The sequence below is a fragment of the Eptesicus fuscus genome, chromosome 5, assembly GCF_027574615.1.
Source record: "Eptesicus fuscus isolate TK198812 chromosome 5, DD_ASM_mEF_20220401, whole genome shotgun sequence".
NCBI classification, from domain to species: domain Eukaryota; kingdom Metazoa; phylum Chordata; class Mammalia; order Chiroptera; family Vespertilionidae; genus Eptesicus; species Eptesicus fuscus.
The window spans coordinates 17,308,765-17,333,998 of record NC_072477.1 but is presented as its reverse complement, the minus strand read 5'-3'; the positions used below and the strand labels follow the sequence as shown (position 1 = coordinate 17,333,998).

The window sequence follows — 25,234 nt, the reverse complement described above, 5'->3', positions numbered from 1 at the left end:
GAGCTGAGACCATAATCCAGGACCACCTGACTCAAAGGAGTCTATACTAACTCTCAAAAACAAATGAAAGGTCACATTTAAATATATATATTGAAAAGCTCTACGAAATGGAGCTAATGGAAATACCACATACTAACAGTGCAGTTTTATGAACAAACAGACAATAAATGCATTTTTATGACCATTGGGACTATGGTGTGTGTGTGGAGGAGGTTAGCGGAAACCTTGGGAAACTGTTCTGGAGCCTCCTTCTCAAAATCGCACATGCCAGCACAGCATTCCAGAACCTTACTCTAAACAGATGTCGGGGGTCAGTGTAACAACACACCATAAAATTTAATGTTCAAATGAAAACCATTATTGGTGCACATTTTTATATTAATTTACTATACCGTAAAAGGGATTATATGTTTGCCATATGCCTTCCTTAAGGGAGCTGCAACCCCTTCTGCTTCTGGGTCTGCTGTTGGGCCAGCTGAGGCACACGGCCAACACTGCTGGGGAGCTATCAGAACGACAAAGGCAGCAAAGGCCTCCCCCTAATTAGCTGTGCTGTTGTACAGGTGGATGGCAGCCCTATTGTTCTGCTCTCCCAGCTCTTTCAGGTCTGGGCTACAGGAACTTAAATTCATCACTGGGCCCAGAAATGGCCTCTCCCCCCACACCTGTTTCATTCGTGACAAATGTGTTAGTTCTTTTTGAACAGCAAAATGAGAACTTGGGATTTCAATTACAATCAGAACGTGGTAAAGACACAGAGTCTCTTGTAGGTAATATTTTTCTATTTCATGAGCAAATTCAGAAATATTGTTAGCAGACATAAAATGTTATTTATTAGTGTGCTAATAAGCCTTCGCACTTCCAACAGCAAACATTACAATTTGAACAAATTAAATTTCGAATAGTGAGCGGAACGTGGATGCTCAGGGAAAGGAATGCACTTCAGAATCAATTTTTCAAAACCAAAATAATCACTGATAAAGACAAAGACACAACAGGAGATGCTTATTAGTCATTCTTTCAGTTCATTTTAGTTTTATCACTTTTTGCACAATTTAAAATTTATGCAAACATTTTCAGTCTTGCCTTTAATTTTTGCCAGAATATTTTGAACCTGGTTTGAAACTGAAATTGAAGAAGCCCGAGGAGGGCTTTAATAACAACTTTCTTCAGTCTGTTTATTTAAAACATGATGAATAAGCAAAAAGAAAAGGTGCAGAATGGAAAAAGAAAAATGATCCCTTCTCCTTCCTAGAAGTGCCCGAGATTACTGGATGGTTCCTAATCTTACACCAGGAATTAAAATCTTCCTCACATGCCAAGGGCCCAAAATATGTATTTATATGACACTGTTCCAGTTGCCATGTGTATGTAAGCTTGGAGCTGAAGGGATCATAAGTAGTTTTAGAGTTTCAGAAAGGCAGTGAGAAGTTTCACTAATTTCAAGTCCCCCATATTGCCTTATGTAAGGCACTTTCTTAAAATTATTTAGTTTCTTATATCTCTTTTTTGAAAAGGTAGGGGGTCAGTTAGTATTTTGCCACACTAAATACATAATATGTTTGCTAACAAATTATTCCGGGGGGGGGGGGGGTGAGTGGGGAGAGAAAGAAGTTAAAAGAAAGGCCAGGAACCTAAACAAATAAGGGCAGAAATTCAGTTCTCCATAAGCTCGTGAGGCATTAAGCACAGTGGTGTGGAAGCCAGGCAGATTCCAATACAAATCCTAGCCGGGGCCACTTACTGGCTGTGCAAGCTATGAGGCTCAGTAGCTTCTCCATCTGCACAATGAGAATAACAGTATCTACCTGATAGAATTGTCGTAAGGAATACATGACCTATATTTAGAACTTTGAGCACAGTGCAAGACACAAAATAATTTCTCATTAGCTACTAATATTATGCATTAACAAGTCAAAGGGTGTTTATTTTCTTCTGCTATGATGCATAGACATTACCCTTTGAGGCGGATTTAGCGTAACCTTGAAAGGAATTAAGGAGTGCTAAGTAATATTTGTTAATAGAGTGAAACATAATCTTAGTGAGTTTTGAGGACTTCATCTTGGGGAAATCCTCTGAGCATTTCTTTATGTGCTGGAAAATCAGCCACAGATGGGGCTGGGTGATAGCCCTGGAATGAGAACTATACTTTCTTTCAACAATGTCCTATTAATGCTTCAAATGTCAATATTTGTCTAAGGAGTCTATGGAAAATGTTTCAACCAGAAGTATATTGTTGATGAGCATTTGTTTCCAAATACTTTGAACACTACTGTTTCATCACTTCGAAAATTGCTTTTCACAACTGCCAATGTTATCAGGAGATGGAAGAGGAAAGGGAGAACATGGTGTTATGGTCAAATGTTTGTATACCCCCAAAATTCATAGGTTGAAATCCTAATGTGATATCAGGAGGTAGGAACTTGAGGTGATTAGGTCATGAGGATGGACCCCCTCATAAAGAGACTCAGAGTCTTCTCTGCTCTCTGCCAGGTGAGGACAGGGTAAGGTGATGGCTATCTATGAATGAGGAGAGTGGCCCTCACCACCTACTAAATCTACCTCTGTGAACACTATGAATACAGACAATGCATCTGCCTTGACCTGGGACTTCTCAACCTCTGGAACTGTGATAAATAACTGTTTCTAGTTTAAGCTACCAGTCTAACGTATTTTTTGGTATAATGGCCTGAAGGATTTCAGACTCACAGTTATCTGTACAAAGTTTAAGGCCAGTCTGGGAAGGTGACATGAGAACAACAAGAAGAAACATATTATGAACAGTCTAGAAGTAATCAGTTAATCTGCAACCCAACTGAAATTGCCCACAGTGAACTCTGGAGACATGGCCCAACTCTCAGACAAGCTCAACACTACAAAACATCATAATGAGCTTAGGGTATTGTCATTTGTCACAAGAACGTGCAAGCTGTTCTTTCTATCAGCCCCAGAGCCCAGGGTGCCCAGAACTCAGACTCCACAAAGGCACCGAGAGACCTTTATGGAAATTTTGCTTTTCATGGAGCCAACTGCAAAAGGGATGTGTATGGAGACAGATAAAATAATTTCCCACTTTATGGGAATAATTTACAAAATCTGTAACACAAATTTGATTCATTTTTAACTACCAAGTTTTTTAAACTTTCTGTCATGGAGTAAAATTTAGGCTTTTGTGCTCAAAGTCTACACTTTGTAGTTTTAAATGTTTCCAAATGGCATTTTTTAGAGGCTTTTTAATAACCTTGTCTCAAGGAGACTGCTGAATCCTGAAGACTTATGTTTTCCATCCCTCTGAGTAAACAGAACCAGCCACGTTTTTATATTTTTTATCCTGGAAAGAAAATTATCTAGTCAATCAATTTCAGTACATTCAGACAGAATAGTTCTTCCCTCCCAGGGCTTTCTACTTTCCACTTTAATTCTGTCATAAATTTGGAATTAAAATTAAGTTGCAAATTTCAGGTAAAATAGGGTAATAAAATTTAATGACCACTAACATTTCAAATGGAATCTATTTTACTGAGCTTGGTTCCCCACTCTCGTGATGACTCTTGACGTAGTAAATTAAAATGTACAGATCTAATCAGCGGAGACCCTGCTTGACCCTGATACAAACATCTAAAGTTCCATCTCTGTTGAGACCTCACGCTAAAGTTAAGTCTGGGTAAGCCTCCTCACCTTTTGAGAAAATAGAGATTTTAATGAGCCATTAAGCCACCTCTCCCTGAAAGTGGCAAAGTGTTGCCCAACCCTCCCATAGCCCATAATAACCCATTTTGTTTAATTTGTGACATTGTTTAGAATAGCTTTTATTAGAAAAAGAAATAGATACGTAGTGATTTGCCTATGTTCCAAGTAAAGCATTTTGGGGAGAATAAGTAAGTCTGCATTACATTTCGGTTTCTAGGATTATATAAATTCTACTATACCTCCTGTGCGTCATCTTAGGAATGAACAGGATACTGAATTTACCTTTTAGTTTAACAAAGCCTTAAACAGAAAATTTTAAACAACCAATTTATTTAAATTGGGACTTCAGTACAAGTACTTTAGGATCTCCAAAGCAAATCAGAATTTTGGTTGAAATTTAAGAACTGCTTTAACCAATTCTTCCATTCTTCTGGAGGCCCAGTGTTAAAACACAGCACCTCTTTCACCCTCACTTTCCCTTCACTCTCACTCAGGGACTCTTAGCTGCCCCGTCTATGCATTTCTCCCCACAATCTCTATAATCTCCAAACCACTGTGCGGTTTGAAAGTACAGGTTATGGTCATTCCAGTCAGGCAGATATGATTGACAGCAAAACCACGGAAATTACCCATTTGGTCTGTCACTGGTCCAATTTATCACATGGTTGGTTACCAGGAGGATGTGCCATCCGCTGGGACTATTGAGATGTTAATGCCCTATGCTGTCAGGCTCTGCCAGGACAATTTCTTTGCCCATGTCAGTTTTTTGTCTTTGGTGGTTTTTCTTGCCCAGTTAATCTCCACAGATGTGTCTGCCAACTCTCCACTAGAATTATTTTCCATATTATAATGCCCCTATATAAATATTTATTAGACTTGTTCCAAGAGAACTAAGAAATTCGAGTTCTATTTTTTTCTTAAAAACACCATGCTGCCATATGCTGGCAACTCCATAAGTAGCTGGTGTGACGCGATGGCTGAGAAAAAGGTTATCTTCTCCCTCCTGCTTTTGCCTTAGCACTGGTTGGGCGACAGAAACAAAATCAAACTCCTGCCCCTCCACTCCGAAAACATTTGCCCAAAATAGTGAAATCCTTCTAATGGAAGGTTCCAGACTATTTCTAAAGCTATCTGGGAGAGAAATTAAACAGAATTATGGATCATCTGAAAAACAACATGTCTATAATGCCATTTAATATCCTTCATGGGCATAGCTTCTGGAATGTCTTAGGGAAACATATATTACTTTTTTTAAACCATAAAATTATTTTTTAATTAAACAAGAATTTAATTCATTTCTAGTGAAAATACTGATACTGAATACATATTTATGACATTTAGATGATAGATCCTACAGCTAAAACGTCTCCTTGTTCCTCTTAAAATAAGTGATTGATACTCATATTGTAGCCCATATAATCTTTTATTATTGCCACATTGTGACTTTTTCACTACATTTGAAAAAGATATAACAATTCCTTTAGCATAATCTGATCCAAATCTGAATTTAAAATAATAGCTGCCCATGAAAGAGGGTGGGGGTGGTAAGACAGAAGAAGAGGGTGAAAGAGAGAAAGGGGCAAGGAAGGAGGGGGATCCAAAAGGGCAGGAGCATTTCCTGAGCTCTCCCCAGTGGGTAGCACCATGTCTGGCACACAGTAGGTTCGAATAAATAGTCAGTGTGGGGAATCTGAATCTATGGAGGCCCTGCCAGGCACCAAGGTTTACTACTTCTTATCCAAGCTAATCCTCTGCTATGGAGTCAGTATCATTACTGTCCCCAATTTATAGGTATGGACATTGCTTGTAGTAAAAGAGGAAAATGAATAAGAAAAAGCACACCCATAATCATCTAGTTTTCTTTCATTTGAAATAAAATGAAGAGTGAGATGACTGTAAGTGTACATGAGAGAAGGACCATATGCCTTTTCCAGGTATCTACTCTGTTCAGTAACTGTCTTAAGCAGTACTTTAAAGCTTTTCCTCACTAACCATGATATGCTTTTCATGTGATTTTCATGTGATTCTGAGAATCACAAGACAACACTGGGAAAAGCAGAAAATCAATGAGAAGTAGTTTGGTAATTTAAAAATGAAAACAAAAGCAACAGCAGCACCTACCACTACCAGCCACCTCTGGTAAAATGTCAGTCACTGAATACGTTTCAACTAAATTGAGGAAAAATGGGTTGCCTTTTATGTTTATTTAAAATGTGTCAGCTGATCTCCAGGGAATTAAAGAAGAGCTTTGCTTGTTCAGTGTACCTCAAACCCATATGCAAATGATATTCATACAAGCACCACACATTTATAGTCAAAGACAATACTTCGTTTTTTAAGAAGAGCAGTGCCCACAGTGTAACCAACTGCAAATGTCACACAGCACACACACAAAAACCATAGCCAGACAATGCTAAGCTCCAACAAAGAATTTTGGGAATTACCAGCTGTATTGTAAAAATCACTGTCAAATATGTTTGATTCCATTGTTTGTCATTCTCTGAATACTGAAAACACTTTCTCTGCTATCCCATCCCCCTCACCATTTTACTCTCTTCCTTTTCTACTAACCTCTAGCACTCACTCCTTGACCTTTCTTTTCAATGCTACATTCAGAGAGGGAGGGAGAGGAGAGCAGGACAGAGAGAAGCGGGGAAGTGAAATGTGTGTGTGTGTGTGTGTGTGTGTGTGTGTGCTTGCACAGGTGCGGGGGCAGGGAGAATAGAATTTTTTAAACAACAAATGAACTCTGGAACACAGATGGTTGTTTTCTAATAGGTTGTTCTCTCTTCTTCAAGAGAACCAGGAATAGGTGTCATATACATAAGACCCTGGCATGGTGGCATGTATTTATTTATTTATTTATTCAACAGAAATTTACTGAGTACCTACTAAGATTAGGCACTGAGCTACTAAGTAGTGCACATTTGGAAAAATAAAAGACATGAGAGTTGCTTCATAGGCATGATAGGAAATTACAATTCATCGTATGGTAAATTTTAATTTTAAAACCTAGACCCCTTAGCGAAATGCTCTCTGCTACTACCCAATACAGGCAACCATTGTTCTTTGCCAACATTCTCACAAATATATGCTTAATTGGTCTCACTGATTTCAATCTTGCCTGCCCCCAATGCTTTTATAGCCAGTTTATAGTAAAGATGCAAATTTGATAATATTGTTCTCTTTACAGTTTTTCCATACACTAGAGATAAAATCCCAACTCCTTTAGGAGATCCCTTAAACCTCTATTTACCTTACAGATTCCCATCTTGCCTCTGCTCTTTCAGTCACTACATTCCACCATACACAACTTCTTTCAGTTCCTTAAATTTGACACCGATGCTCTCTTTACCTCAGGCCTTCCCATATCCTTCACATTACCTAAAACTTTTCTTATCTTCACTCCAAACTTGCCAATGCTAACTCCTGGTTATCCTTTAAATACTGACTTCCTTTGGGAAGCCAACTTGGATTGCCACTCCATCCCAGCTCATCCTTTTCACCTTCGACCCCCTACACTTACACCCAACCTACCATTATCTCCACCAAACAAAGACAGATGTTCTTGCTATATGCTCCCACAGTGAGTTATCTCACCTAGTAGCATTTAAAAATATTTTTATTATAATTGCCTATTTAACATTATTTTTCACTAATTACTGTGTAAAGGGCAAGAAGCTATCCAGTATAAGCAGCTTGCCTTTGTATCCCTAGAAACTAGTATAGGGCCTTGCACAATAAAGATTTGTTCAATGAGTAGATTGAGCATCTTTTATTTATAGGGAATTGGGAAGGGCTTAGAGATAAACACCCACTACCCTTAAGGAGGATAACATGAAATGCAGAATATCTGTTATACACAATTACATGATGATAATGAGTAAATAAAATTGACTCCAATTTGGATATGTGGGGATTTGCTAACACTGTAAATTGGAATTAAATATTTAGCTCTCCCTTCTGGGATAATATAATCCACACTAAAGACTTCTGAAAGACAGTTTGATGATTTTACATTACAGATCAGAAAATAGGCACAGCAAAGTTAATTGAGTTACTCAAGGTTACCCAGAGAATCAGACGCAGAGACAGGACTTAAAACTCAAAAATTGTCAACCTCCAGTCCTTGGTACTATCATTTATTTAAAAATTCCTTTGTCTTTTTCTCCCCAAATTCTATTGTGTGATTGTAGGACTTCAACCAGCATACTTTAATAGATAGTCTTCTCAAACTATCACCCGTGATACTGATATTTGAAGACTCGGAGATGTAGGTACCTTTGATAGATCTTCCTCTAGTCTGGAACATGAAAGGCTTTCTGGGATGTGTCTCTGAACTCTTGTGCTCTCTGCAAGTGCCAGTTCCTTCTTAGATCTCAATAGAATATTAGTTAGACACTAGTTGCTTCTACAAAGTGCCAACAGTGAACTTTTCTGCTGTCGGACATCATACTGGACGATGCCCTACTTTTAAAAATCCCATAGTTAGTTGGCTGGGACATTCTATTGCACTGGATAGACATTTTGGTAGAAAATGCTGCCAGCATTTAATAAATATTTGAGAAGCAGCATTGGCTATTAACTTTAACAGGATTACAGGTTCCAACATTCATATTGTGAGAGAAATAAACTCAAAAAGGTTTGTGCTGCCATTTCAAAAGGCCAGACATTTATTACATACTCAATACATATGTTTATATGTGGTATTCTGGGGCCAATGGCAAATACGGTGCATAACCAAAACGCCTCAAAAAGCCTTCATTACCTTCCTGACATATATATAAATATCTATACATATAGATATAGATATATTTAGTGCAAAAGTATGCTTTGCTGTTCATCACAACAGCATTGCTGATAGTAATTTCTCAACAATATAGAGGGTGAGTACAGAGTTGAGATTTTTCCCAGCCCAGACTAGATAAACCAGGGCTCTTTCTTTTTACAACCTGAATGTAGCTCAAGATGTTAAAAAATTTAATCTGTACAAAACTGTGGTTAACACAAGCCACTTTTATTACATATACAGAGCTGTACTCTTCTTCATCATTTTAGATCAATTATACTAACAGATAGAGCATTAGATAGAAGAGTCCCCAATTATAGAATATTCCTCTTGCTCTTTGAGCTTTGTTTAATCCATCCTTCATTGGCCAAAAGCAAACATCTTTATCCCTACACCTTTCAAGCCAGCTCATTGCATCACTCTCCAGTCCTACTTGCATCTCCAGGCCCAAGGAGAACTTTAAATGTCCAAAGTATTTACTGTTCTTAATCTACAATGTTGACATTAAATGAATTGGTTCTGTCATGCGAATATAAGTGATTATATTTCCCCTAATAAAGATAGACACTTGAGTTACCCATTTGTAAGTTAGCCCAATGCAAAAGAAAGAGAACTTCTGTCAGATGCCGAGTTAACATCAATTGCCCGTTCCATGGAAATGTCAATTAAAATTCTAGTGTAACCTTTCAAGCACAATTTTCTAATTCAAGAAATGTGCATAAATCCAGAGTGAACTGAGAGGCATACAAGGTAAGTCTTAAGGGCCATATATGTGTTTATATTCTTGGTTGGTCATTGGTAGATGACATTCATGGAGTCAGAATACTTTTGACTTTCCCTTGAATATGCAGATTCCATAAATTCATCCTTATTCATCAGTCCTATCTGGAGGGAAATGATTTTGCAAAGATATTGCTTTCTTTTCTTAATGCTGCTAGTAAGCTAACCCAAGGAATAAAAGTTCCTTGCAAGAGCAGCATGAAGGCCGAGTTGACTTCCTATTTTTAATTGATTTTAGAGAGAGAAAGGGAAGAGAAGAGAGAGAGAGAAAGAGAGAGAGAGAGAGAGGCATCTATGTGAGAGAGAAACATTCATCGGTTGCCTCCCACACCACCCCGACCAGCAATCAAAGCCACTACCTTTTGGTATACGGGATGACACTCCAGCCAGCTGCGCCACCAAGGCAGGGCCTGCGTGGGCCTCTTGCTTTAGGAGATTGCAAATGCTCTCAAACACTTCTAAAGAAAGCAAATTCCAACTTGGGCTTTAAAGTTCTGACTTTTTTCTTTTTTTACTCCACTTGTCATCGTGGTGTAAATGGGACAATAGTAAAGGCTAACAGGGCAAAAAATAACAACAACAAAAAATGTTTTTATCGCCAGGATACCTGTCCAATTGGACAATTTACTTTACCTGTAGAGATTCCATTTCTTCATCTTTTCTGTGGGACTCCTCCAGCAGATCTACAATGAGAAAGTAAAATACCCATCAAAATGCAGTGCAAAAATGGGTAGCCTCTTATTATCAAACACAATTCAGTCAGAGGCTTGTATAAACTGTTGTCTGGAATAGAATTTGATGTTCTCATGCCCACAGTTGAGATTAGCAGATCTCTGGATCCTGCCAAACCGAAGCTGGCTGAGAATCCTGGGAGGTCCCAGTGCTGGTGGGGATACTAGAGAATGAGACCAACTCAATTAAAATCCAAAATCACACCAGCATTTTAGAAATTTGGTCCAGTTTACATAACTCAAAAGTAACACAAAATTTTCCTTAAAAAAAAAAAACAAAAACCACACACATACACACACCCACATTTTTTTCTTTTGAAAGAAAAATGAGAAGCAAACCATTTGCTCTTAAACTCCCTAGCCAACACCTCCAGAGAAATTTTTATAACCAAATTAAAATACCCTGAATAATGGGTGTTATTAATGGAAGGAGAACATCAGCTTAACTATACAGTCACATTAATTATCATTTCATACCGAAAGGGTGGGAAGCATTGAAGCTACATCTGACCAAGAGGTTGGCACCATCTCAGAGAAACTAGTGGCTGGAAGGCGAGGTAGTCGCTGAAGAGAGTTCTGTCTAAATGCCTGCGCACAGCCACGGTGCCTCAGTGCCTGACATTAATTTATGAGCTCGCTGTAAATATATATATGCATATATTTGGCAAGTAGAATTTTCTGCCTGCAGCTATACCACCCTGTGCTGTGATCTTATTAGATCTCACAAACCTAGAGAGGGCTGGGCTGAGTCAGAACTTGGATGGAAACTGGCAATAAACACCTACAGCAGCGCACATTAATATTAGCATTTGCCTTACGCTGTGATTGATATAGCTTACCAAGAGGCTGTGCTGCATAAAAGGAATATATAACCTCTACAAATTCAATATATATCCCAGAAAGGCAAATGTTTTTAGCAAGTGCAATGCCAGATGCAGCAGGAAACAACAGTATCGTGGAAAGCCAAGCCACAATGGTATATGTCACAGCTGGGTGGGCAATACACTGAAACTCCAGAAAACCTGGTAGATTATATGATTGATAGTGATGGCCCTTTGAGACTGGATGGTTAAGAGATATAGGAACAGCAAGCAACCCTCTCAAGACACAATGCACTTGGATTAAGGATAAGAGGTAGTTTTTGCTCTGTGTCCAGAGTGGAGCTGACTTTAGCTCCCAGACCTCTCATAATCAGAGTTACATCAATAAGTTAAAGGAGCATGGGAATGTATTACATTGGATTTTTAAAGAGATTTTTGGTTGGCATATCAGGTTCTTTAGCAGAAATCAACTTGAGGTGTGGTAGATTAAGTAGCCTCGGTCATTCCTCTTCTTGTGTCCTGACTCATTTGCATTGTGACACTGTAGCTACTTCCATCAAGCGGTCATAAGCATCACTCATCTCTTCTTGCATAGAGGCTGCCTCCTGACTTGATTTGGTGAATAGAATATAGCAAATCCAACTTTGCGCCAATCTGCTTTGAAGGTGCAAGAGGCCTCACACATTTTCACTTTTCCACTTGAAACTCTGTCATCATCATCTGAACAAGCACAGTCCAGCTTGCTGAGATGACGAGAGACACATAGTCCAGAACTCTTCCCACCCCTAACACCCTGCAGGTTGCCGCCACTGGCATTCAGGGAATGTCCAGAGCAGAGCTGCCCAGCTGAACTAAAGATGACCACAGATGACGTAGGTAGAAGCCCACGTGAACCCAGTGCAACGTCAACTCACAGAATTTTTACCTAAATAAATGGAATTTCGAGATGGTTTGGTGCCTAGTGCTTGCTAAGTGATAGCAATCAGTTGTTAACTGGACAACAATCATTTAGAATTTATTAGAAGGCTATAGGAATAACTAATAGAGATGTGGGGGAAAGGGATCTAGACTGGAAAAAATAAGCACTGGTCTGGGTGGGTAGAAATGCAGGGAGCATGAACCAATGGGCATTTTATCCTGGGTGCCTCTATCTTTTTTTCAAATATATATATATTGATTTCAGAGAGGAAGGGAGGGGAGAAAGAGGTAGAAACATCAAGGATGAGAAAGAATCATTGATCAGCTGCTTCCTGCATGCCCCCCAGTGGGGGTTGAGCCTGAAACCTGGGCATATGCCCTGTCCTGGAATTGAAACGTGACCTCCTGGTTCATAGGTTCATAGGTTGACGCTCAACCAGGCTGGATGCCTCTAATCTTTGTGTCACTCCATCAAGATGAAATTCCATAAAGAGAAGAGCTAACTAGCCTAGCTTAGATCTCTTGCCTTCTTCTTGACTAGGGAAAAGCATGGCGTTCACTGATAATCCTAAAAGGATTGGACAAAGAAAATAAAGAGCAGTTTCCTAAAGCAAAGTCAGAGTACTGTTAACAGAAGAAGGCAGGTGGACAGGCCAAAACAACAGATGCTTACTCCGACTGGTTTTAGTAAATTATGTCTTCAGTGCAACTCTTCAATACCTGTGAGATGTGAGATCATTATTCTGTTCCCATGTGATGTAGCCATTTTGTTACACTACTTATGGATATTAGGTGGTTCACAGAGGTGGGCTCCTTGTAATGAATTGTGTTGTTTAATAGTAGAGTGGAACTGTAGTGATGGATAGTGGGGTCCATCAACCATTAAAGGAAAATGATCTTGTTCCCCATAGCCAACTTAGTATAGCAAACATCACATACCTTACCTAAAACTTACTGGGCAAATAAGGATATTGAATCACTTATATCGCCAAACTCAACTCACACAGTTGATAAAATACAGACATAAGTTTAGTTTACCCCCAGAACTTCATAGTATGATAACTACAATTAAAAATTATGTTCCTTTACCCAGCTGGTGTGACTCAGTGGTTGAGCATCAACCTATGAACCAGGAGGTCATGGTTCAATTCCTGGTCATGGCATATGCCCGGGTTGTGGGCTTGATCCCTAGTAGGAGGCATGCAGGAGGCAGCTAATCAATGATTCTCTCTCATCATTGATGTTTCTATCTCTCTCTCCATCCCCCTTCCTCTCTGAAGTCAATAAAAATACGTTTAAAAAATTATGTTCCCAATTTTCTCCAAATAGATAAAAGTTCATGTTGCTCTTCCAACAAAGCTGACGCCAAAAGCAGTTCTTGGTTTTGATGGCTGATCAAAAATGATTACAAAAGAATTTTTACAATTGGTATTTAAAATATAGAACCCTCTCTGTTCACCCCCACCAACCATCATCCTAACTTATATCAAGAGTAGAAGTGGACTCTGTTTTTATTTTTTATTTATGCCACATCCCTTCCCTGTGAGAACCTCTTGACCTGCCCCATAGCATATAAACTAAGCCATGCCAGCAGGAATCTTTTTTCAGGCACTAATATGGATACTGGGATTCTCTCCTTTGGAAGGTGCAAGATTATATTACCTTGTATTTCCTACCATTGTAAAGGAAACCTGTACAATAACGAAGCTGGCAAAGAAGAAAGCAGAGCCCAGAGACAGAGAGAGCTGGTTGAGGACAAGATCACTCCTGCCTGAAGTACACCTAACTCCTGGACTTTATTTTCTTTTACTTAAATTAGCGCTAGTTGGATTGCTGTCATATATAAAAGTGTCTGGGAATGAAGTATTATTGTACCTTTTTATCTCTATTCCGAAACTTGGAGAACTTAGAGTGGGCAAGAACATTCTCTTCTACAGTGAAACGTTTCATTCTATAATAAATTGATAAAGACGAGGCTCAAAGAAAGCCATTAGTTTGCCTGAGATTACCTAGTTAATGCCAGGCCACAGCTAGAACACTGCTCCTCTACCTTCCTGCCCATCTAGCCTACTATGCTCTCATTTGCACCACTCAGTACTTCATTGCACCCTTTTCCATACTGTTGTTCTACAAAGAATGCACACATGTGTATTCTTCTCCCTTTCTTTTGGAGTTCTCTCATGTCAACAATCAGAGCTTCTAGGTCTTTATATCCACACCCTCCTTAACTACGATTTCTCCACCTTTGCTACTTAACTTACATTCCCCAAAGTGCCCCGGCTGTCTATATCACTGCTCAGTGCAATTGCTCACTTGTCAGGTGCAGTGCTTAAGCACATGCATTTGGAAAGATGAACAGTGTTGTTAACCTGCGCTGATTAAATAGGCTGCTGGGCATTGCTGAGAAGTGACTGCCCTACTGCAAATACCAGATGAGAGAACACAGATGACACCTCTGGACAACTGAAGTGACAGAACACCTCGACACCTGAATGTGATCAGCACACCTCACTATAATAAACAGTCTTGTTGCTTGTTCTTGACCAACTTTAGAACAAATGATCAGCAAGGAAAAGCTAAAGGGCCGCTCTGCTCACTTGGTCACCACTGGCATGTTCGTGTCTTGCTTTATTATTCTCTGGTTTCCTGTTCAACACAAACAGCAATTCAACTGCCATGCAGATTGCTGTGGCTAAATGTGCTTCCATCAACATCAGTTAATGAAAGATTTTTTTCGGTGAAAAGGGCTGCAGTCCTGTGTATTTTCCTTGGACTGGTTCCAACTCTTTAAAGAGCTGATACTAACTATATGGTCTTTGAGATATGGGAGTAAATCCATTAGAAAAAGACACAAAGCCCTGGCCAGTTTTGCTCAGTGGTTAGGATGTTGGCTCGGACAGAAGTGTTACAGGTCTGAATCTGGTCAAGGGCATGTACTTGGGTTGCAGGCTCAATCCCCGGCAGGCCCTGATCATGGCGCTGTGCAGGAGGCAGCCAATCCATGTGTCTCCATCACATCAATGTTTCTCTCTGTCTCTCCCTCTCCTGTGGACTCTCTCTAAAAATCAATGGAAAAATATCTTTGGATGAGGGTTTAAAAAAAAACAAAAACACAAAAAAAGGACACCATGAATGGGAACTGGAGAATCAATTCGTTTTAAAATCAGTTTGCTTTGTTTTTTTCCACTTTGTATTTCATTGAAACATTTAGGGTGATAGATCATGACCTTGTTTTTTGCTCAGTCTGTGCCACTTGTTTGCATTCTTTCCAATCTTTACAACAGGTGGTATGGCTGGTCAAAGGAGGTTTGACACTTTTTTATGTTGATTCTGGTTTCTGGTAGCCAAAGAAGCAGATAGGTTATTGGTTAGTTGATTTGCTTTTGAAATGAGAAGCATGCCCAGGTGTGCATGAGCAACATGCCCATCTAGTAATCTGACCCTTTACAGAGAGGTCGGAGATCTCTGACCTTTATTATAAAGCATCTCATCCATACTACAAGTCAGCCCATCTGGTAGCAGAGAAAAATTTATTGAAACAGGGCTTCAAACACAGCAACACTCACCACAATGGCACTGGACAGAGTAGTGCTAGCAGCGGAATATGGCAAATTAATTATTAGAATTTAGGAAAAAGCATTTTAGTCTCTGGCTCCAGTACCTCACTTAAGAATTCAGTACTCCTGTTCAGTGTTACTTTGTGTTCCTGACATTTACCTAAAACAATAGATAATGTAAATTCTGAGAAGAATTCAATACTTTAAAAAAAGTAAATGTGAGCCATTCTTCCGGGGATGACAGCCACAGTATAATGAGATTGACTAAATTAAATAGTGTTCCACAACTCTTATGAGATCATGAATGACAGGCTCAGCCTCCCACAATTGTAGACTAGATACTCAAGAAACTAGCCACACGGGGAATACAATGGGCAATTTCTCCTTTTCCTCCTTGGCTCCCCAGTTATTAGAAACTTTGACGTTTTAGGAACAGAAGGTATGTTGGGACCAGGGTTTTTGTTTTTTTAAAAGTAGAATTTTGTCTTATGAAAGAATCATACACACTTTCAAGTGTATATTATAAACACATAATTTAGAATGCTTTGGTAGAAACAAAATGGGAGGACATGGGGCCCCACCCGATGGACTTCCCTCCTATCCTGGGTCATCCCTGTGGTGCCATGGTGGAACTGGAGGTTCCCAATTATGCTGATTGAACACCAATAATCAAATCCAACCTCCTCACAGTTCCTAGATGAGGACTGAGTTCTGACAGATCCAAAGCCACCATTAATGTCACACAGCCAGTCAACAGAAGCTCATGACCCAGAGCCCAGGGCTTCTGAACCCGACAGGTGCCAGTACTTTTTTACAAAGCAGTGACCACCTTCCTTTGCCTTTCAAGATTTGTATTTAAATGCCATAGTATTCCAACCTCTACCATAAATGTCTATACATTTCTGATGCCTCCGCAAACCTAAAAAAAACCTTGCTGAAGCACTTGTGTAACATCAACAACCTGTGAGACCTTGTAATAAAATTCCTAAACTCCGGGAGATAACATTTAAAAAAAATGTGGCTTTGCCCTGGCCGGGTGGCTCAGTTGGTTGGAGTGCTATCCCACACACCCAAAGATTGCAAGTTCGATTCCTAGTCAGGGCACATACCTATGTTGTGGGTTTGATCCCTAGTCAGGCCGTGTAATGGAGGCAACTGATTGATGTTTCTCTTTCTCTCCCCTCTGCTTCCTCACCCTCTAAAATCAATAAACATATCCTAGGGTGAGGATAAAAATGTAAAAAATGTGACTTTGATGAAAAGCAAATATCTAGACACTTGAAAAGGCAGTAATTTTTGGCGAGGTGTGTAAACACAACATACAGAATATCTCACAAAATAAAACAACGTAAACTTTGTTTACGTTGAATGAGTGACAGTTGAAAAGTTCCACTCCTTAATATAACATTTGTCAGTAAATGTTCTTCCCATTCTATTACATTAGTAAAAGTAAATAGGATAAATGAATAACAATATGATTTTACATTAGCCAAAATACCTCAAAAGAAATAAAAAATACTTGATATAAGTTAATATATGTAAAACACTTAAAACAGTGTCTAATACATAATAAGAATTATATATATTGACTTATTATTTTTCAAAAATTACCCTTCAGTATGATTACTAAAATCAGGAACATGTGTGAAAAATAATCAGGTGTATTTTAAAACAAATAAACAAAAAAAGCCCTTAAATATACTTCTTTTAAGCTCCATGTGTGATTGGTAGCTACATTTTTAGAACTCTGCTATATCTACTGCCACCCACTGGTACATATATGGACATACCACAGTGAGTTAAGAGTTTTCCCATCAGGCCTGACCACAGAAAACACACAGGTTAAAATGAAGATCAACATTTAAAAAATACGGCTATCCTCTGTGGTTTGTCTCAGACGCTGAAACAACATACTGGTCTGCAGATGGAGCCCAAATGGCCCAATAAATGAGAGGTTTGTAATCCACTGTCTGTCTCTTGGGTATGTGGTAAAATATCCAAATACAGGTACTCGTATTTTATTTGATGTCAATTCATTTCTGGTGAAACTTTCCATCTTGACAACTAAAGAGATTTAAAACCTCCATCTCCACAAAACTGCTATACTACAGAAAACAACACAACAATCTACCCCACTCCACCTCATTCTTGGCTCTGTTAACTATGAAGAGTTTTGTCATTTCTATTGATGACAACAACAGAGAAAGTCAGAAGAGATTCATTAGGAAACACGTCACTGTCCTAAATTGGCCTAAGGGCTGTCTTGGTCAAACTACTACATGTAACAATTAGCTAAATGAATAAGAGATATTTATAATCTATTGTAAACACCACATCAAGAATAAGTTTCAAATGCTCAAATGCAGGCATAAAATCATGTTCCTTCCCACCTACACTATCTCTAAATTGTGCTCATTTAATAGAAAGTTTGGCTTTTATTTAAATTCCTTAGGTTGGAAGGAAGCTTATCATGAACTTTGTTTTGAGTCTAGACTCATTAGGTGCAATTTTTATTAAATCCAAAATGGATATTATGAGGGAATGTTTACTAAAACTTTTATAAAAACAATGACAGCTTTGAGTTCTATACATTTGATTATAAAAAGGTGTCCTGAATTTTTCACCTGTATTACTACAGTAGCATTCTGCCTGTGTTCCTTCCCATCCATCTTATCACTCAACCATCCCCCTGCACAGCCCAGAATTATGAATCTAAAACAGATATGCTCATGCCATTCTTTGCTTTAAACTGCTTACAGACTTGATTTCATCCATGCTGCCATAGTGTCTGATGACAGCTTCCTGGAGTGTGAGTGGTCAGTATTCCAGGGATATGCCTGACCTATGTGGAAAGAAGTTCTTAAATTCATTTTTTATGTCCTCCATGAACATAGAGCCAGGAGGAAATAGTGATGTGTGTCTAGAACTTCCTATGGTGAGATAGATAACATTTAAACTCCTTGGTATGTCATTTATACCAAATTTGTCCACAGATTTACTTCTCACACCATTACTTCTATCATCACTGCACTATGTCCTCACACTGTCTGTAACATCCTTCCTGGACTTCACTAACTAGAAAATATCCAACCATTCTTCAAATCCCAGCTTAAAACAAATATCCTCTGTTGATATTCACAAATCATGCCATGCCCAGTACCACTTATTCCTAGAGATATTGCGTTTGCTTCTGATTCTCACAGTTCTTTGTTTGTACTTTTTATTACAGTTCTCATTCTATAGTTAATTGTTACATATTTGGATCTGTTACTAGATTCAAACTCTTTAAAATGTACCAATTTCAGGAGCTTTAGTACAGAGTACTGTACATGTTAAAGAAACGTTTACTGAGTAAATACATTTTTAATAAAACAATAAAAGCTATATATGTTACTAATGTTCATACAGCATATGGAGAAGTAAGAAGGGAAAGTGCTTACTCCCTCTGCTCTACTCTGGTGTCTACACCTATCCCTGCCTCAGGAAAGGTCTGAGCTGATGTAGAAACATCACAGACTTCAAGATAACAACAGTAGATGACAAAACATATTATTAAAAATAGGTAAACACTATAAGCATTTCAAAATGATTATTCTGAGTTATAACTACAGTTTATTTTATTATACTTCATATTACGCCTTCCATATTTTATTCTTTCTAATCTTCCTGAAATGATTGGGACTTCCTATTCCAAAAGCAGTTGTCCTTTGGCCAAAGTCAGAAGAATCTGGTCAGATTTGAAAACTGATAATTAGGACAATAATGGCAAAACCTATAATACTACAGGCCAATTAGTAATGCTCAGGTCAATGGCCAATTTTCTAGTAAAGCACATGTATTCAGAATGGTGGGAAAATATAAGAATGGGAGTCAGAAGACCCAGGTTCTAGTTCTTACTCTGCTATTAGTTATCAAATTACATTTGTAAAAACAGTCACTTAATCATTCTTTTTTATTTTTATTGATTCTTAGAGAGAAAGGGAGTGAGAGAGAGAGAAACAACGATGTGAGAGAGAAGCATCGATTGGTTGCCATTCGTATGCACTCAGACCAAGGATTGAACCTGCAACCTAGGTATATGCCCTCACCAAGCATACAACCTTTTCTTTTTTTTAACATATTTTATTGATTTTTCAAAGAGAGGAAGAGAGAGGGATAGACAGTTAGAAACATCGATGATAGAGAAACATCGATCAGCTGCCTCTTGCATACCCCCCACTGGGGATGTGCCCGCAACCAAGGTACATGCCCCTGACCGGAATCGAACCTGGGACCTTTCAGTCCGCAGGCCGACGCTCTATCCACTGAGCCAAACCGGTTTCGGCAACCAACCTTTTGTGTATGGATGATGCTCTAACCAACTGAGTCATCTGTCCAGGACACTTAATCATTCTTGACCATAGTGATCCAATCAGTAAAAATAATGGGAGTGAATAGATTACTGTGAAGATCCTTCCAGTACTGATATTTTAAGCACTGTTCTATGGTAGGTTGCTTGCTGCATGGCTTCTAAATGTTAGTTATAGTGTGTTAATTGCCTGGCTCAATCTGTACTAGTAACATTATTCAGAATTAATATGGATGACAATTATCCCCCCAAAACACTTTAGAAATCCAAACAGATTCTCACTTAGTTTAAGTAATTATTCTTATTGTTAGGATTGTTTATAGATAATAAAGACATGTGAGAAATTCATTCTCATTCACCTTTAAAGTCTATCTGTTTTCTTTTATACCCAGAGTAAATACACTTCAGATAATTATAGATCTTCCCTTTTTGTCTTTCAAATCCTCACAATTACAATAATTCTTCTATTTCTTCTTATCCAGAGTCCTTTTTAAAATCCAATAAACAAATCAACTGTTTCATCTGGATGTAGAAAAACAGCACAAATAGATTTTTGCACAAATATTCTCATTTGTCAGATCAGTTTCTTTTCTTGTCAGTGTAAAGGCAACACACACACACACACACACACACACACACACACACACACACAAAACAAAAACAAAAAAACAAGATTGGCTTTAAAAAACAGTTTTCCCCAAAACCAGGCATCAGACAGAAAGGGCTGCTCATGAATAGGTAAGATTGGGATTTTAGTGATTGTAGTCTCTTACTATTAATGAGAATTAAAAATGTGTCTCACTTAAACAGAAGGGATTCAAAAATTACCCAATTAACTGGTAATAGAAAAATAACCATAAACCAAACCCTATGTAAGATTATAGCATGAAAAGAAAAAATTTAAATGAGTGTTTTCTTTGGTGTTATATTCAGATAGCAAATGGTTTTCATGGATAATCTCACAGGTCATTGCTTCCTTTAATTAGTAACTTTTGCTAAACATAAAAAAGCCTCAAATAATTTTTAATAGTGATTACAACTGCCTAGTCCATTAACAAATTGTCATATTAACACTGGCCACATTGCACTGCCTATCTTTAAAGGTTACTCATTTCATTTTCATAGATTTTAATTAACTTTTCCTTTCCCACTAGTCTGATCTTTAAACAGCAACAGAGCCCTCTTGCCTTTTTTTGTGTCTAGATCTACAGAATTTCTCAACTGAAAAAGGGGTCCAGAAAATGCAACAACAAAAAAAAATGTGGATCACAAATTATATAGTGGTGGTGATTTGTAGATATATTCTTTTAAAAAAGCCAGGCCTGACTCCACTGACACACTGATTGAATCAATTTCATGTTGTCACAGTAGTTCTGGAAGTCTCTAAAATTCCTCTTTCCATCAGCAGCTTCTCTTATTCAAATTAGCTGGAAACAGTATATCTATATATATATATAAAAAGCCAGTGACCAGAACGTCATAACAACCTGAACTATGATGCCCACTTCGGACAGCGAACCGGCCTGATCAGGGGATGGGGCCTATGGCCAACCTCCCGCAGCCCCTCCTCCCGGCAGGCCCTGCCCATGATCAGCTGGCCCCACCCCTGACCACCCCCCACCCCAATAGGGGGTAGGGGCAGCTGGCCAACCTCCTGCAGCCCCTCCTCCTGGAAGGCCCCACTCCTGATGGGCCCCCACCATCCCCAATGGGCCCCCACCACCCCGATAGGCCCACGGCCCCTCCCCACAGCCAGTTCTGCCCCTGATAGGCCCTCCACACCCCATTCGGGGGTGGGCTGGCTGGCCCACCACCCACACCCTTCCCCACTGCCGGCCCTGCCCCAAATCGCCTCCCCCACCCTAATTGGGGGTGGGGCCTGCAGGCCAATCACCTGCAGCCTCTCCCACAGCTGGCCCAGCCCTGATAGGGCCCTGATTTGGGCGGGATGGCTGGCCAAACTCCCGCCATCTCCTCCTCCTGACAGGCCCAGCTCTGATCTGCCGATTGGGGCCAGGCTCGCTGGACCCCACCCATGCACGAATTCGTGCACTGGGCCTCTAATCATAACTGACAGGCTAGTGAGAGTTTAGGCTTAGAAAATAAGGAAAGAAAGAAAAATGCTCATAGTTTAGATTCCCTAAGCAGAAAGTGCAGTCTTTGTTTGGGAAACAGAATGCACTCTATTTGCAGTCTAATCTCTAAGGTTTAGGCAGGTCTGTACATTATATAATTAGGCAGGACCTCAAGGGTTATAATATAAAAAAATGACCTCTATCCCAGCACTTTCCTATATAGTTGACTCTGCAATAACACTGGGGTTTGTTAGGAACACTGACACCCAGCAGGGATTAGGCCTAAACGGGCAGTCAGACATCCCCCGAGGGGTCCTGGATTGCAAGAGGGCTGAAGGACCCCATTCTCCCCCGCCCCCATGCACAAATTTCATGCACCAGGCCTCTAGTTTATATATATAAAAGCCTAAGTAACTGGCTGATCAGCCAACTGGCCAACCAGCTGATAGCTATGATGTGCAATGACCACCAGAGGACAGACACTCCAACCAGTAGCTATGATGCGCACTGACTACCACCAGGGGGCAGATGCTCAACACAGGAGCTGCTGAGCTGCGGTGACTTGGCAGCTGTAGTTCTCGAGTGACGCACCCAGGACCAGAGAGGAGGGAGCCCAATTCTGGGGTGCATCACCCGAGAACCGCTCTCTCGCAATCCTGGACCCCTCGGGGGATGTCAGAGAGCCAGTTTCAGCCCAATCCCTGTAGGCCAGGCTGAGGGACCCCACTGGTGCACGAATCTGTGCACTGGGCCTCTATATATATAGATTTATCAATAATATCAAAGACTATATCTGAAGATGAACACCTGTAATTCATTTTCAAAACAAATAAGTATTCTAAAGAAAATAAGTATATAGTAACAAAAGATTAACCTTTTGCACTCGGATGTCGAGTGTGACTCAACATGGTTAGCATTAGAATAAAGGAATCGATAAAAAAGCAAGCGAGTGCAAAGGGTTAAAGGTGCATAATAAATATGACCAATTACAGGGCAACCAAAATAACACATAATTAGAGAAAGAGGAACCCGAGGTAGAGTGAAAAACCCACAGGGGTAGACTACTATTCCAATAGCTTTCCCTCTTCTCCTGTTTATAAGTTCTATGCTCTTATCCTTTCAACACCCCCCATTGGTTCTCTCTGCTCTTATTTGTGACAACTTGTCTCCTAGTGGGCCTCCTACAGGCTCCTGCAGGAATCTGCCATTAGCATGGCCTCAGGGGCTCTGCCATGACTGAGTCTACTGCCTAGAACAAACATTCCATTCATCCCTTCACTTCATTTAGATTTCTTCTCAAATGTTACCATAGAAGAAAGAACCACCCTGACCCAAGATTTAAAACAGTATATACTTCCGTCCATTTGAACTTACCCTGCTATTATATTTTTCATAGGACATTTTGACATATGAAACATTACCCGTGAATTTGTTTTACTGTTTATTGTCTTCTCCACTCCACCAGAATGCAAGCAACATAAAAACGCTGATTCTGTTTGTTCAGGTCTCTCAGTATCTCAGGCACCTAGAGCAGTGTCCAGGCCTGTAGCAGGTGCTCAATAAATACTTGTTGAATAAATGAATCGAATTCTAGCCTTCCTACTAATGTAGCATTGAACATTATACAACATAAATTAAATCTCATTTCACATCTTCATTTTCTTGAATACCAACCTCACTTAAAATACTTTAGTCACTTCCCACTGCTTTTAGAATATAATTCACATTCCCTTTACAGATTGGACTCTGCTTAACTTCCCAGCCTTATCTTTCATCATCCCTTTCCATATTCTAAATTCTGTGTATTCTAATTTATTTGCAGTTCTTAAAGATAGCATGCTCCCTCACCTCTAAAGTCTATTTCTTTTGCCTGGGGTGCCCCATCAACCCAGGTTAACTCTTACTTGTCCTTCAGGAACCAACAAAGCTTTCACTTGGGGTTAAATACTTTTAATAATGGCTCTTACAGTCACTACCCCTTATTTTGCTTTAACACAGCACTTTCACACTATTTTTTAAAAATAATAAATGTTTAGAAACGTGTCCTTATTTATCTGTGCTGCCTTCCTCATTATATGAGAGTTCCTTGGAGACTACAAAGAGTCTCTTTACATTTATTCAACACAGTACCTGGAATCCAGTAAATACTTGACTAAATGACTGTATATTATAAAGTTACATTAAAAACAGATGTATTCTGGTTTTTGAGATTTGAGAGATTTCTGAACCATGATGGAGAATACTGCAGACATAACTATGATACTGCAAAGACTAAGATCACACATTTCCACATGAAAGTCTTCATTTTCAATAAATTACATAATCAAATATTTGTTATATATAATTTCAAATATATGACTGAGATATTTTAAAATTGGTAAAGGATTTGGATAAATAAATATTATGTAATTGAAAAGGGCTAGGCATGACTCATTTTTTTAAAGTAACCTTGGTTAATATTTTAAGATTTGCCTATAAAATGAACCTCCTTGCCTGTAACGAACTTTGAACCATTTAAAACCAAAACATTAAGTCACATATATTGAATTTTGCAGCATAAATAATATAAAATTCATTCAAGATATGAATTTAGAGATTGCATTATGATAGTCCCCTTGCCCCACGTCAGCTGGGTGGGCATTTGGGTGTTCATTTTTCCACAAGCTGATGGATTTGCACTTTGCTTCATCAGGTCTCCCTTGGGCCAAAAACACATTTGAGACATAATTATGGGAGCAGCCTGTGGCAGTGGAAAACCAAGTTAACTGAACCACATGGAAATAAAACCCATGTCTTTGGTGTCATTACCAGCACACACTAACCAACAGAGCTAACCTCAATGTCAATAGTGGGCAAAAATAGCACAACACTCCGTCTTTGGGAGAAATCAGTCCCTTTGGAAAGAATGCAATAAGAAGAAAACACCTGGGCTCATATTTTTCTGGACCAAAAGAGAACACAAGTATTAATTTTTAAAAATTATACATGTAGGTGGGTTAAAAAAGTAAAAGATATTTGTTGAAAAGAAGTTTTCAGTAAAAAGTAAGCTTCATGAATCTACACAAAAAAAGGAAACATGTCCAGGAAGAAATAAGTGAAGGTAAAATAAACACTTTTATTTTTCTTATTCTTAAATGACCTAATATTTGTTCAAAGTAACATTAGCAATGATTATTTTGCTTGTATATGTTTTTATGTACATATCTTGTGTGTGTGTGTGAGTGTATGCTTACATATACTTATATGTAAGTGAAGAGAATTATAATAATGATATAAGGAACAAGAGGGAGGAAAATTAGGTTATTTTGTTATTATGAGGTACTCACACTAATACTGAAGTGTTACATTGTTATTTAAATGTGAACTTGTATTAGTTGTAAATTGCAACCTCTAGGGTAACCACTCAAAATAAAGTTTATAAAAAGTATAACTGATATTCTAAGAAAAAGAGAAAATAGAATTATGTAAAATAATAAATTAGAATTACAAAAGGCAGAAAAAGAGTGAAAGACAAAGCAGGAACAA

General features: G+C 38.9%; 1 protein-coding gene across 4 annotated transcripts in view; it reads right to left on the bottom strand.

The window, feature by feature from the left end:
* The window catches only part of CEP128 (centrosomal protein 128), a 364,379-nt gene that overhangs the window by 56,250 nt on the left and 282,895 nt on the right, over positions 1–25,234 (bottom strand). For all 4 annotated transcript variants that reach the window (XM_028155817.2, XM_054715853.1, XM_054715854.1 and 1 more), the window contains exon 20: positions 9,893–9,942. In XM_028155817.2, the coding sequence (XP_028011618.2) occupies positions 9,893–9,942 (50 nt within the window). The remainder of the gene's footprint in view (positions 1–9,892; positions 9,943–25,234) is intronic.